The 14878-nt window shown below is 37.7% G+C and overlaps 1 protein-coding gene across 2 annotated transcripts in view; it reads left to right on the top strand.

Moving 5' to 3' along the window:
• The window catches only part of TNKS2 (tankyrase 2), a 92736-nt gene that overhangs the window by 61848 nt on the left and 16010 nt on the right, over window positions 1-14878 (top strand). For both annotated transcript variants that reach the window (XM_071215764.1, XM_058298766.1), the window contains 7 exons: window positions 2378-2543; window positions 4389-4608; window positions 9154-9263; window positions 9979-10167; window positions 11899-12151; window positions 12712-12794; window positions 13892-14012. In XM_071215764.1, the coding sequence (XP_071071865.1) occupies window positions 2378-2543; window positions 4389-4608; window positions 9154-9263; window positions 9979-10167; window positions 11899-12151; window positions 12712-12794; window positions 13892-14012 (1142 nt within the window). The remainder of the gene's footprint in view (window positions 1-2377; window positions 2544-4388; window positions 4609-9153; window positions 9264-9978; window positions 10168-11898; window positions 12152-12711; window positions 12795-13891; window positions 14013-14878) is intronic.

Here is a 14878-nt window from a genome sequence, read left to right on the forward strand (position 1 = left end):
TTCCCATGTACAAGGTCCCAGGTTCAATCCACGGTACCTCCTAAAAACAAAATAAGCAAATGAAAAAACCAACGATTATTGGGGAGCAGATGTAGTTCAGTAGTTGATTGCCTGCTTCCCATGTACGAGGTCCTGGGTTTAACCCTGGTACCTCTTTAAAAAAAAAAAAAAAGATTTTATGATTACATTTATATAAAAATGTATTTGTGTAATGCCTCATAATGATTTTATATTGGCCAAAGAAACTACGAGTTTGTTATAATAATTAAAATAAGAGTGCTGATGTGTCCATCCCACTTTTATCTGAGGTTCTACCATGTGCACACCAACAATAGTTGCAATGCACTGATTCATCGGACACTTCTGCTCCCTGCATTCTTCCCCTTCTCATGTCTTCAGTCACCTCAAAGTCATGTGAGGTGGGAGGCTGAGTCTTCTCTTTCATGTGGGGTCTCACTGCCCATAACTGTCCTCAGAGGAGGAGACCAGAAGGTCCTTTTAGAGGTGACAGTGTTCCTCAGACTCTTATAAGACATGAGGACTCTGATCAGAAAGTGCAGACTTCTTAGGAGGTTAGGAAGTTGGGGCAGTTTCTAAAGCTGAGATTCAAACATCCTTTGTCCACCCTCATGAAGACCATTCTGAGAGACTGGCCTGGACCATGGCTGGGTGGTTTAGCTGCAGGCCTGGATAGAATTGAGATACATCTGTTGTGTGGCTCCTGGAGGTCTCTGCTTGCCGCATGCACAAATATATTCATGAGCCCTTGTTGTGCCTGTTTGTGTTCTCATCCCATTGAAGCCTAGAGAATATGGATGGCCCTCAGATTAGGTTTCTGAGTGCTCTGCTGGGGTTCCTGGAAGGGATCTCAGTTTCTCTTGTGGGTTCTGGCAGTCTGGATGAGAATCTAGGCAGAACTCTTGCCTGGTGCCTGGATTTTGATTTTGGAGTCCTGGCCCAATCTATATATGACAGGCTGTAGGCTCCATTTTAAGTTCATATCAGGACCACCTCACTTGGGCTTGGAGGTTGAGTGTATGGCTCAGGCTGTGTTTAAAAGACAAGTTAAGAAAAGTCATGAGAGCAAGCATCAGGCCTGTTTTCTGTCAGCTGGACAGTAAGTGCAGGATCCAGGCAAAGTATTTGAATGCCAGCTGGTGGGATACAGGGATTTCCACTTCCTGTGATTTATATTGTCCATAAGGAGAGAAGATGTTCAGTCCAGGAATTGTTAATGGGAAACACTGCAGGGAAAATGACAGGAAGCCTACTTATGGGAAGAGCCTCCAGATCAGGTATCTTTGTGGTTTTGTGGACAGGCATCTGCCGACAACCTGATATAGTCAATTCCTTCTAATGTTGCTGCTGCTTACTCTGGAGTCAACCAGGAAGTTCTTAAGTTGCTTCTGCTTACTTCGAAGTCCCCTGGGAAATTTTCAGGGTAGAAAGTTCCTCTGCTCCTAATCCTGCCTTTGTCTTTGTCCTTCCTCTCTGACAATCTTGTTAAGGGAACCTGGGCTCTGGGGCTCCATGGGTGTCCTTGGTTCCAGGATCTCCTTTTCTTTCTTATTTGACCCCAAAGGCTAGAGGGTGAGGGTCTGACACCCACATTTCATGGGATACGTCATGTTTCTTGCTTTGTGCCCAAAGGTCCCACAGTCTTTGCATTTTACCCTTTCTGCACACATGGGTAGGGTCCCTTTATTGGCCCAAGGAGATGTCTTAATTCCAAACCTCAGTTTCCACGGTTTTCCTCTTGAAGTCATTTTTCCTCCAGTATCTCCTCTCCCTGTCCAGGCTGACAGTGGATTCATTCATACAGAGCTCATAGAAAGCAAAGTCAGTTGCCATGTGTTGAAGCAAGATGGCAAACGTTCTCTGTCTGGTGTCTGCCTTCCCCTCCAAGCTTCCTCTCTCAGGCTTGGCTGCTTTGCTTTCTTCCCAATTCCACTTGCAAGCTCTCAGGCATATATGGCTCATTTCTCCCCAGGGCCATAGCTTCTTGAGCCTCTCTTTTCTGTCACATGGCAAGATGAAAATGGCAAAGCAAAGATTGATTTTTAATATAGTAAATTTTTGCATTTTCATTGAGGATATTTTAATTCTTCTAATTTGTATTGAAATTTTTTATTGAAAATAATACAATTCTCAACTCTAGATGGTAAGATATTTGTTATATTCTGTTTTTTTAATTATTTAAAATTTTTGCTCCTCCCTCCCTCAAAATTCCATTTCTGGTATCTTAATAGATTTAGATTCTATAAAATAACAATTAGTATAATCTCTTATTCAGTTCAAGAAACTTATCAATTACATATAATTTTTTGAATTAAAACATATTCTTCTGTTGCATTGCTCATTTAACTTTTCCTTTCAGGGGCCTTGTACCTTTACATAATGCATGTTCTTATGGACATTATGAAGTTGCAGAACTTCTTGTTAAGCATGGAGCAGTAGTTAATGTAGCTGATTTGTGGAAATTTACACCTTTACATGAAGCTGCAGCAAAAGGAAAATATGAAATTTGCAAACTTCTACTTCAGGTACATTAAGTACTTACTGTGAACAGCATGTAATACATAGAGTATGTTTATAATACTTCTAATAGCTTATATAAACTTTTTTAAAATGTATTTCTCTCCCCTTCCCCCCACCCCCACATTGTCTGCTCTCAGTCCATTCGCTGTGTGTTCTTCCATGTCCGCTGCATTCTTTGTCAGGCAGCACCGGGAAACTATGTCTCTTTTTGGTGCATCGTCTTGCTGCGTCAGCTCTCCATGTGTGGCACCTCTCCTGGGTGGGCTGCGCTTTTCGTGCAGGGTGGCTCTCCTTGCATGGGGCACCCCTATGCAGGGGCACCCCTGCGTGGCATGGCAGTCCTTTGCATGCAGCAGCACTTCACATGGGTCAGGAGGCCCTGGGTGTTGATCCCTGGACGTCCTATATGGTAGGCGGATGCTCTATCAGTTGAGCTACATTTGCTTCCCTTATATATAAACTTAAACTAGTAAGGGAGTGGAAAGCAAAGTTATCAAATCTACCTAGATTTCAGAATAAATGAACCTTTTTTTATGCTTTAATCTACAAGTATGTTTAACACACAGATTTATAATTGTAGAAGATCAGCTATCATCATATGGTAGTTCTCTGATTTTCTTAATTTTTCCTATTTATATCTTTGACCTGATAATATTTCATGTATTATGTAGTTTATAAGTCATTTTATTTAGCATTTATAAGTCAGTTTATTTAAAATTTTGGAGCTGTTTGAAACAAGTACCAGTATAGATATTTTACAGTAAAATCAAGAAGATAGGTAGGTTTTTACTTTATTTCAGGGTTTAGGAAAACTAAAAATAGTATACATGAATTTTTTTTTCAATTTTAGTTTGAGATAATTGTAAATTTATGTGCAGTTGTATGAAATAATACAGAGAGATTCCAAATGTACTTCACCCATTTCCCCCCAGTGGTAACCTTTCTTCTCCTCTTTCTTTTTTTTAGTTGTTGTTGTAACATATATACAATACAGAGTTTCCTATTTTAACTACTTTCACGTGTACAATTCTTGATATTAATTGCATCCACAATGCGCAATGTGTGATGCCATCACCACCATTTATTGCCAAAGCTGTTTCATCACACCAAAGAGAAACTCTGTATTCTTTAAGTAATAACTCCCCATCTGCCACTCCCACCCCATAGCAGCCCAGTAACCTGTAATCTTACTTTCTCTCTATGAATTTGCTTGTTCTGGGTATTGCATGTAATTGAAATTATACAATATTTGTATTTTTGTGTCTGGATTATTTCTCTCAACATGATGTCTTCAAGGTTCATCCATGTATCAGAACTTCATTCTTTTTATAGCTGAATAATATTCCATTATATTTATTTACCATATTTTGTTCATACTTTTATCTGTTGATGGATACTTGGGTTACTTCCACCTTTTGGCTATTGTAAATTATATTGCTATGAGCATTGGTGTACAGAATATTTGTGTGTCTCTGTTTTGAATTCTTTCACATAATATACCTAGAAGTGGTAATACACCAGGTTGTCAGGTAATTCTATATTTTACTTTCTGATGACCCGTCAAACTGCTTTCCTGAATGTTAATTTTTAATGAGACAATATTTTATTTTGAACATAGTTTAAAAATTTGACTGTATTATTGCATTTTAAAGAGCTAATAACATGTAATTGTCTCTGTATTTTTATTATAATTGTGTATAAACTAATACATTAGTTACAATCATGTTAACTTTAAGATAAATTCTCAGAGTATAAAATGGTTTTCTTTGATATAACTACATTGACTATTTTCTCATTGACCAAGGGCACACTTAAGCCAGTTCCTCTGTTTCTGTTTTTCATATGCCTAGCATGGTGCAGACCCTACAAAGAAAAACAGGGACGGAAATACTCCTTTGGATCTTGTTAAAGATGGAGATACAGATATCCAAGATCTACTTAGGGGGGATGCAGCTTTGCTAGATGCTGCCAAGAAGGGTTGTTTAGCTAGAGTAAAGAAATTGTCTTCACCTGGTAATGTAAATTGCCGTGATACCCAAGGCCGACATTCAACACCATTACATTTAGCAGGTAAGTAAATGAAGTTTCACAGATTTAAGTTGGTAACATCTAAGAATCATTTTACTTGAGTAAAATATTTCCTGTAAGTAAATTTGAAAGATTCAAATTCATTATCTTCTAATGCCACCATTGTACTCTTCAGTTTGTTTGTACAGGTCAGGCATACCTTGAGCATGTTATACCTAAGTTCCAGTTCTAGTATGTTAACATCCAGTAAGAAAAATTGAAACAAGCTCTGCCGTTCACCGTGTGGCTGGAACCCTTTTTTCTAGGTCACCATAATGTTTGAATTATCTTTGAGTGAGTTTTGGTTGCAGAATTTTGGGGGGAAAAAACCTGCTTGAGCCAACTTTTCTAGTAGAAATCTTATAGACTTTCAGAAGTTACATAAACCTCTTGACAAAGTTAATTGTTCTGTGTCTTCACTCATAAAAGTGGCACAGTGCACCTTTGCTTTCAGTGCAGGTATACAGCATGGTGTTTGCAGTACTGCTCTTCAGCTGCATCATAGTACAGTTGCTTTGTAAGTTCATATGACTCATAGAAGTTTATCTAAATATACATGGTTTAAAAAATGAAAAAAATAATGCAAGTGTTTCTGCCACTTTGTGTAGTATAAGAACTAGACATCTATTATTCATTCATTTGGTTTTAGTCCCATAGTGTGTAAAACCAAGTATGTTGCTACTGTTTAAAAAGTAGTTTGGGTTTTATGTAACTTTTTACCTTTAAAATCTCACCCCATACAAGCTGAGACAGCAGTGTACAAAGAAAAGAATTATGTAGATGACTATGTGTCTTTTAGAGCATTTTAGAGGCGATAAACCATAATTGCTAACATAGGAAAAGCTTTTCTCCTCCCACAGGCAGTCAGGAGTTGTTAGTCCATGCAAGACAAGCTGTGACCTGACCTCTGGTTTGAAATTCTGCTGTGCATATTTATATTAACTTTCCGTATCCATACAGTAACTTATCTAGAAAAGTTAATATTACTTTTGAAGTCTTTGTTAGTGGCAAACTACATTAACAACCTATTTCTGCCCCCTTGTACAGTATTATACCTTGAGGACTTTGGATTCAGTATAATATTTAATTACAGTAGTTTTGTTTTTCTTGATCTTATTAAACTCTCTTGCTTTAGATCCTTCAGCAAAAGGATAAAATTACAATAAAAATAATGTGAATAAAATATTGTTGAACTATTTAAAATTTTCAACTGATGTCTTTTTTTTATGTTGGCAAAGCTGAGTTCCAAATTTTCTTTTTTTTTTCTTTTTTTTTAAATTAATTGTCCTTTTTTTTTTTTTAAGATACATAGATCACAAAAAATGTTACATTGAAAAATATGGGGTTCCCACATACCCCACCCCCCACCCCACCCCCCACTCCTCCCATGTCAGCAACCCCTTTCATTATTGTGGTACATTCATTGCATTTGGTGAGTACATTTTGGAGCACTGCTGTACCACATGGATTAGAGTTTACATTGTAGTTTACACTCTCCCCCAGTATTCAGTGGGTTATGGCAGTATATATAATGTCCAGCATCTGTCCCTGCAGTATCATTTAGGACAACTCCAAGTCCCAAAAACATCCTCACATCTCATCTCTTTTTCCCTCTCCCTGCCCTCAGCAACTACTGTGCCCACTTTCTCCACATCAATGCTACAGTTTCTTCCATTACTAGTCACAATAGTTCTGTAGTAGAATACCAATAAGTTCACTCTAATCCATATTTTATTCCTCCATCCTTTGGACCCTGGATTGGTAATGTCCTCTCCACCTCTATATCCAGAGGGGACTTAGATCCTACATGGTTGATGGATCTGATTCTCCTGCTTGGAATTGTAGGCACTCTCAGTTTCCTGGTGTGGTGGTTGACCATCTTCACCTCCCTGTTAGCCAACCTGTGGAAGTCCAACATATCAGAGCTGCAACTCTGCTGAGGCTCAGGGCCCAGTTGGCACATGGCCAGTCCAGAGATTGAAGTCTCCTGGATATACACCAACCCCAGTACCAACCATAGGTTCAGTAAAAGTGACAGAAGAAGAATGTGTAAAAAGTTCACATCTGACTCCAACTCCATCACACTCAGGAACACAAATTCCAAAGTAGGGCCCACTGACAGAGCACTGAACTCCAGAGCCGTCTGCTATGATCATAGAACCTGTGTGTCTCTGCAACCCTCAGGAGCACCAGTACCTGGGGTTGTATCTACTTTGGCTATCTGGGATCCTGCTGAGGCATGCGTAAGCGCAATCCCTCTGATGACCTGACTCTTTTTTGAAGACTCTTAGCCATATAAACTCATTTGTCTTTACCATTTCCCCCTTTTATTCAAGGTCTTTTTCTAGTTGCATCACCAGTTAGTGACTGGTAGCAATCCCTTGATGCCCAGGAGGCTCATCCCTGGGAGTCATGTCCCACAGTGGGGGGAAAGGTAATGCATTTACATGCTGAATTTGGCTTAGAGAGTGGCCACATTTGAGCAACATGGAAGCTCTCAGGAGGTAACTCTTAGGCACCCTGCAACTCTAGACCTAGTTCAAATTTCAGGCACACAGGCTCATGAGCATAGTCATCAGTATCAAGGGCTCATCATTGGAGCATCCTTTTTCACTGGTCTTTGCCCTTATACTTGGGGGATTGTTGCTGTTCCATTGGAGAATGTGACAGAGCTTCCCTGGCTAGGAACTCAGCACTCCCTCAGTTGTCATTTGTAACTGTAACTACTATGAAAATATATCTGAACATTTTTATGTACTCTCTATACATGACCTGGGGAACTCCCTCCTAACCATTTGTCCCCCATCAATAGCACCCCATACCAGCGTTCCTCCCTTGCCATAGTTGAACCCCTCTGTGGTCCAAAACTTCTTCAAAAACAAAGCCTAATATAGTCCCAAATTCAGTTAATAGGAAAATGAAATAGTAGTGATAGGTTTAAAGATTAAAAATAGAATACATGCTAATTTAGAAAAACTAAAAGTAAAATAAATTGGGGTATTAAAAAATGAAAAATATCGTAAAACTTTGTTTTTGAAGTTTTGCCTTTCATCACTGTAATTTACTTACAATCTGTGATTATATGTCAGATAAAATCTACTTTATCATAAGGGTATTTACTAAGATAATTGACAATTCCCAAGAGATTATAGCACATTTATAAAAGACAAAATTTACTTCATAGCTTTAATAATGCAGGTTACGTTGCCTTCCTTGTAGAGATGTATACTGCTAAGACCTCCAGCAAAAAGAGGTCCTTGTGGCCTTCTGGCGAAAGGGGGCCCTTGTGTACTGCCTCCTGCTCTGCCAGCCAAATATGTTCCTTACTTATCTTTGTGTGATTGGACGCTTTTTACTTGCAGCCCTTCCTGAATTCAGGAAGTTGTATATATAACAACCACGAAGGTGGAGACTTTGTTAGGAAGGTTTTAAAAGGAAAAACTACAAGCAAGTCAATCACTATAACTTTGAGTCTCTAAAATGCATGGATATCTTCTTTGAAAGTTTCCAACTTGAGACCAGTGGAAAATTTTTCCATAAATAAATTTTCAGTAGATTCTGATAGGGAATTTCATATTAAGAAGTGAATGTAATTTTTTTTTATTGTGGTAACTTGTACATAACATAAAACTTGCCATTTTAACCATTTTACATGTACAGTTCAGTGGCATTATTTACAGTCACAACGTTGTGCAACCATCACCTCCATTATCAAAACTTTTTCATCACCCACCCCACTCCCAACACCCCCTGGTAAAATATACTTTCTGTCTCTATGAATTGGCCTATTTTAAAGATTTATTTTTATTTATTTCTCCCCTCTCCCACCCCGTTGTCTGCTCTCTGTGTCCATTCACTGTGCATTCTTCTGTGTCTCTTTTTGTTGTGTCATCTTGATATGGCAGCTCTCTGTGTGTGTGGCGCCACTCCTAGGCAGCCTGCACTTTTTCGCCTGGGGCAGCTCTCCTTGCAGAGTACTCTCCTGATGCGTGGGGCTCCCCTACACAGGGGGTGCCCCTGCATGACATGGCACTCCTCCTTGCACGCGGCAGCACCTGGCATGGGCCAGCTCAGTGCACGGGCCAGGAGGCCCTGGGTTCAAACTCTGGACCCCATATATGGTTGGTGGACGCTCTGTCAGTTGATCCACATCTGCTTCCCTGAACTGGCCTATTTTAGATAATTCATATAAGTGAAATCATAACAACATTTGTCCTTTTGTTTCTGGCTTATTTCACATATCATAATGTTTTCAAGGTTTATGCATTTTGTAGCATGGATCTGAACATTTCTTTATATGTATGAATAATGCTCTATTGTACATATATGCCATATGTTATTTATCTATTCATCTCTTGTTGATGGACACTTGTGTTATTTTCACTTTGGGGCTATTGTGAATAATGTTGCTATGTCATACAGGTATCCAAGACCCTTTCAGTTCTTTTAGGTATGTACTTAGGAGTTGAATTCCTAGGTCATAAGGGAATTCTGTGGTTAACTTTTCGAGAAACCTAATGAAAGTATTTTATTTCTTTTCTAAATTAGCTGGTTACAATAATTTAGAAGTTGCAGAGTATTTGTTACAACATGGAGCTGATGTGAATGCCCAAGACAAAGGAGGACTAATTCCTTTACATAATGCAGCATCTTACGGGGTAAGATTTTCTATGTTATCTTCAGAAGTCCATGAAATTGTCAGAAGTGGAAATCAGTGCTGCAGTTCAAGGGAAATTTAGACTTTCCCTCATCTTACACAGAAGTAAATATGAGGGCCAATGAGTTTAAATAACATCGAAATTCTGATTCTGACTGAACCATAAGCTTGTTATATGGCATGCAGTACATGTTACTGTTTGCGTTATTGCCTTCCTTAGTACCTATCTGTTCCTTATTTTCAGTAAAATGATGGTTTTGTTTGTTAGTGTGCAAAAAACCCATTGGGATTCATAGAAATCTGTAGAGTTTCAGATGCCTTGTTTCTGACTTATAACAGCCCTGAATGTTAAATGCAGTTGGCATTACCATCTTCAGTGGTATAGTTCGAATAATTGAGGAGGGCTACGAGTTTATAAATTGATGTTCAACAGTTATAATATGTGAATAAATTGGAAATGGTTTAAGTCTTATTAGTTTAGTTCCCTGTTATATAATATTAACTATTCTAGTTTCCTCAAGGTATTGAAATGTCTACTATAGTTTTTAATCAACTGCCCATAAAGTATGATGTTGGGGAAAAACAGAGTGTCTCTTTATTTTTTTCCAGAATAAGTATGACAATATGGAAGTAGATGTGCAACTACTTTCTCCTTTAGAACTCAAGTATGATAAAATAAATATTTCAGACTGTAACAGGAATATTTTCTTTTACAGCATGTAGATGTAGCAGCTTTACTAATAAAGTATAATGCATGTGTCAATGCCACGGACAAATGGGCTTTCACACCTTTGCACGAAGCAGCCCAAAAGGGACGAACACAGCTTTGTGCTCTGTTGTTGGCCCACGGAGCTGATCCTACTCTTAAAAATCAGGAAGGACAAACACCTTTAGATTTAGTTTCAGTAAGTGATGGGCTCTTTGAAAAATTTCGATGCTTTCCTGATTTTTTAAAATTCATTTGGTATATATATAAAATGTCTTCAGGATGAATGTAATCTGATTTTTAGCCCAGTTTTAAATTTGGAACTTCCTTGGTATTAAAAGATAATAAGTAAGTAATAACACTTATCAATCAGTTATTGTATACTGAGTACATTTGGAAAGAGAAAAAAGTACAAGGTGTAACTGCTCATATTAGTTGGGAAATAAAACAGGTACAGGCCCTCAGTGAATGCTGCTGTTAACAGTGCATGCAGTGCAAGATGATAGTACCAGCCACAGGTCTTTATGAACCTCTCCAACTGAGAGCATTACCCTTAAGGTAAAGCCACAAAGTGTGCTACAAGCAGAAATTCCCTTCTCTCCCACACTGCCTCATCTCAAAGTTCTTGTTGCACACCCCATCAGAACTGTTTGTGAAATAAGCCTATTACTCCAATTTTCTTTGGAGGTCCTCTTTTTCCTTCCCCTTCATCGGGAACATGTGTAAGAGCCCCCAGTGTAGCTTCCATCTATGCATGATGTCCACTGTGACAGAGGTACCTCTTTTGCCTCTACTGCTGAGGCCATTGACCCAAACAGTGGAGGAAAAGAAAGAAGACAGTCTTTTTGTGGTGAGAAGGAAGGGGAGTCTCTTCTGTGCTGCTTGCTTCTGAGAGATATTCCATTGTTCCGAGTTACAGTAGGGAGAGGATTTAGTTCAGGTGCCCCATGCATTAATTAGATTTTTCTCAGCAAGTTATCAACCTAACCATATTTTCAATATTGTTTATTCAGGGAAATGTCTTACCAATTCCAAACAACTCTCTTAAAAGTGAGCTTTTAGAATTCAGACTATCCATATGTTAGTCCACCAGATATAATTAAGTGACTGAAACAAAGTGCTTAGAATTCCAGCCCTATCATTTATAGCTGTATGATCTTGCAAGTTGTCTAACCTCTAAGCCTCCATTATTTCATCTATAAATGGGAATAAAATATATCTGGTTAATGTGAGAATTACATAAAGTAATGGGGAAAGAAAAAGGTGAGGGTTGAAATAGGCAATGTAAGTGACTAACAGTGCAAACCAGTTGTGATTTATTTCTTGCCAAATGTTATTTGGTGTCTTAATTGAGCATTGTGAAAAATGGTGTATGTCAATAATTAAAAGACTTAATGTACCAGTAAATTTGGACACTTTTTCTGTCCTAGACTTGGTTAAATTGTTTATCTTTACTGCTCTCTCCCCCAAAAAAAAAAAAAATTTACAATTTTGAGGAATAAATTTATCTTTGAATATTTTCCAAGAAATACCAACATCATCTGTTTGCTAAAGTTCCATGCAGGTTGAATTACTTCTTCCAGAGTAATAGTAACAGAGTTAAATGCTCTTAACCTTTTTAAAGTGATATTTCTGTAATTGCATTTCATTGCTTTTTAGTCACTGCATGAAGGTTGAGGTTTTTGTTCACGCTTTGCCAGTCTTGATTCTGTATGTGTTGGAGGAGGTCGTTCTGAGTGATGTTTTATGTTTAATAATAGTTTCACTGAATATCAATCTGCATCACTATTTAAAATACATTTGTTTTTATATTATACTCATAAATGCAAATCTGTTTTTGTCATTTGTAAATACAATCTATTGGGTATAATAAAATTTTATAACTTGATTATGGCACATTTTTTCTTTCTCTCTTTGACTTTAACCCTAGGCAGATGATGTCAGTGCTCTCCTGACAGCAGCCATGCCCCCTTCTGCCCTGCCTTCATGTTACAAACCTCAAGTGCTTAATGGTGTGAGAAGCCCAGGAGCTACCACAGATGCTCTGCCTTCAGGTCCATCCAGCCCATCAAGCCTTTCTGCAGCCAGCAGTCTTGATAACTTGTCTGGAAGTTTTTCTGAACTATCTTCAGTAGTTGGTTCAAGTGGAACAGAGGGTGCTTCCAGTTTGGAGAAAAAAGAAGGTGACATATTCTACAAAAGTAACTTTAACTGGTATTGTAGCCCCATATTTGTCATTTGGAATGCTAAAAAAAAGTTGTTTCTTAAACCTTAAATACAAGTGTTAATATTAAGTTAGCATAACCTAAGAGTTTTAGCTTTTTATTGTTTTCTTTACATTATATAGAGCACCTAAGGAATCTATCTCCTTCCAAGTTGAAGTTTAAAATAAAAACTTAAGTGTTTTTTTAACCTAATAATGTCCTGTTAAGTCTTTTTTCTAACGATATTAACATTTTTTAGCCTTCTCTTTACAATTTTTGATGTTCTAGTCAGTATATTCAAAGTAGTTATTCATATTTTGCCTTTTTTTCGGAGGAGGTACTGGGAATCAAACCCAGGACCTTGTATATGGGAAGCAGGTGGTCAACCACTGAGCTACACCCACTCCCCTGCTTCATTTTTTTTTACCTGCTTGACTATATTATAGTCTTAATATATATAGTTGTATTATAAAATTTTATTGTTACAATGCATACATTATTCTTATGTGAGATTTTGTTCTGGATTTTGTATTTCCCAGTTCCAGGAGTAGATTTTAGCATAACTCAATTTGTAAGGAATCTTGGACTTGAGCACCTCATGGATATATTTGAGAGAGAACAGGTGAGTAAATGAATTTTTACTTGGTTTGGTGGGGTTTTTTTGGTGCCTCAACTCAGGGAAAAATTGGAACATTCTTGAAATGCTCTAAACCATTCACACTGTTGTGGAAAGTGGTTTTTAAGAGACTGGGGGAAAAGTCACTCTTCTAATTTGGCTTGATCTTGTAATTTACACGCAGTTTATTAGCACCATAAAAAACTGACTCTTAAGTACTAGGTAGTAAGGTGGCTTTCTGGATTGGAAATTTTCATTTATTCTTCCTTGAAGTATCCGTGAGCTCTGTTTGTTCAGTTCTATTCTGTCAATTAGTACTCTCCCTACCCTGACAATTTGCTAGCTACTTGGGGGAGGTATATAGATATGCTAACCATATACCCAGGCTTTTCTAAGACAGTCCCAATTTTAAAAACTGTCAGAATAAATTTACTTATTTTTTTGCTTCAGAAAATATAGTCACTGTAGATTTGTCCCTCCAAGGAACTTCGGATCTAGTTATGAAGGTACAATTAGAAAATATGTAAAGAACTAAAATTTGGGCATGTATCTTAGAAATCCAAAGAAGGAAAAAATTACTGTGAGCTATTCTGTTCAAGGAAAACTTCATGAAGATATGTAAATTGAAGAGAATTATAAAGAATGGCTTCAAGTTCACAAAGTGGGAAAATGTTTTTGGGGCATAATAGTTGGAACACTGATGCAGAAGTACAGTAGCTTAGTCTGGACTCTGTAGAAACCATCAAAGGCATTGTCTAATAGGTTGGATGTAAAATGATGATGGGAAAGAATCTGCTTTTCCAAGATAAAATAGCGTGACTGGATGCAGTTTGAAAGAGTATTTCTGTTTTGCAGTTTAATTCTGTTAAAGTTCTAATGCTAAATGAAAATAATGATAGTTTTGGTATTTTATGATTCAACTTTCTGTCTAGCTCCAACTTTTCATTTTCAGTTAATCAGTTTTTAAACTGGTTTATAGTCATTCCTAAGCTGTTCACAAAAATTGCAATAAATGTATGAATCTGATACATTATGGAAACACCAGTGTATGAATGTCTACCAAATAAGTAAGCATACTAAACCATTTTATTCCCTCTTATAAGATCACTTTGGATGTATTAGTTGAGATGGGGCACAAGGAGCTGAAGGAGATTGGAATCAATGCTTATGGACATAGACACAAACTAATTAAAGGAGTTGAGAGACTGATCTCTGGACAACAAGGTATTTCAAACAATTATGTCGCTCATTTAGCACTTTGCATAAAAGTCAGCCCTCAACTTTTACTAAATGATAATTCAAAAATATGTTTGTAAGAGAGAGAGAATAATAGTATGAGCACTAATTAAAATTCTAGAAACCTATGATCAAGTTTTGAAGTAATTCTCGCTCTAAAATATTACGATTCTAAATAATCTAAACTTGAGTGTCTCATTTATTATGGTGATGGTAATGTCTAGGTGTTCATACCAGCCCACAAAATAATGTAGTAAATCTCTTAAATGGTTGAAATTCTGAATAACTGCAATGAAAATACTGGAAAACAATAATATTGCAACTGAGGAAACTAAACAAAACAAAATTGAATAATGGTTTTTATTTCTTCTGAATGTTGGTGGTTAAGCAAAATGCAAATTATATTCATTCAACAGATGTTCACACTTGCTGAGTACCAGGTCCTAGGTATAAAAAGGCGAATCATTTTAAGTGTCAAAACCACATTTTAACTTCAGTATTAAACTGAGGGAATGGTTTGCCTTGAAGTTAAAAGCATCCTATAATTGGGAAGTGGATTTGGCTCAACTGATAGAGTGTCCACCTACCATATGGGAGGTCCACAGTTCAAACCCAGGGCCTCCTGACCTGTGTGGTGAACTGGCCTACGCACAGTGCTTATGTACACAAGGAGTGCTGTGCCACACAGGGGTGTCCCCTGCATAGGAGAGCCCCATGCGCAAGGAGTGTGCCCTGCAAGGAGAGCCACACTGCACAAGAAAAGCACAGCCTGCCCAGGAGTGGCGCTGCACACATGGAGAGCTACTGCAGCAAGATGATGGAACAAAAAGAGACACAGAAGAACACACAGGGAA

This window comes from Dasypus novemcinctus, chromosome 6 (assembly GCF_030445035.2).
Source record: "Dasypus novemcinctus isolate mDasNov1 chromosome 6, mDasNov1.1.hap2, whole genome shotgun sequence".
NCBI lineage: Eukaryota > Metazoa > Chordata > Mammalia > Cingulata > Dasypodidae > Dasypus > Dasypus novemcinctus.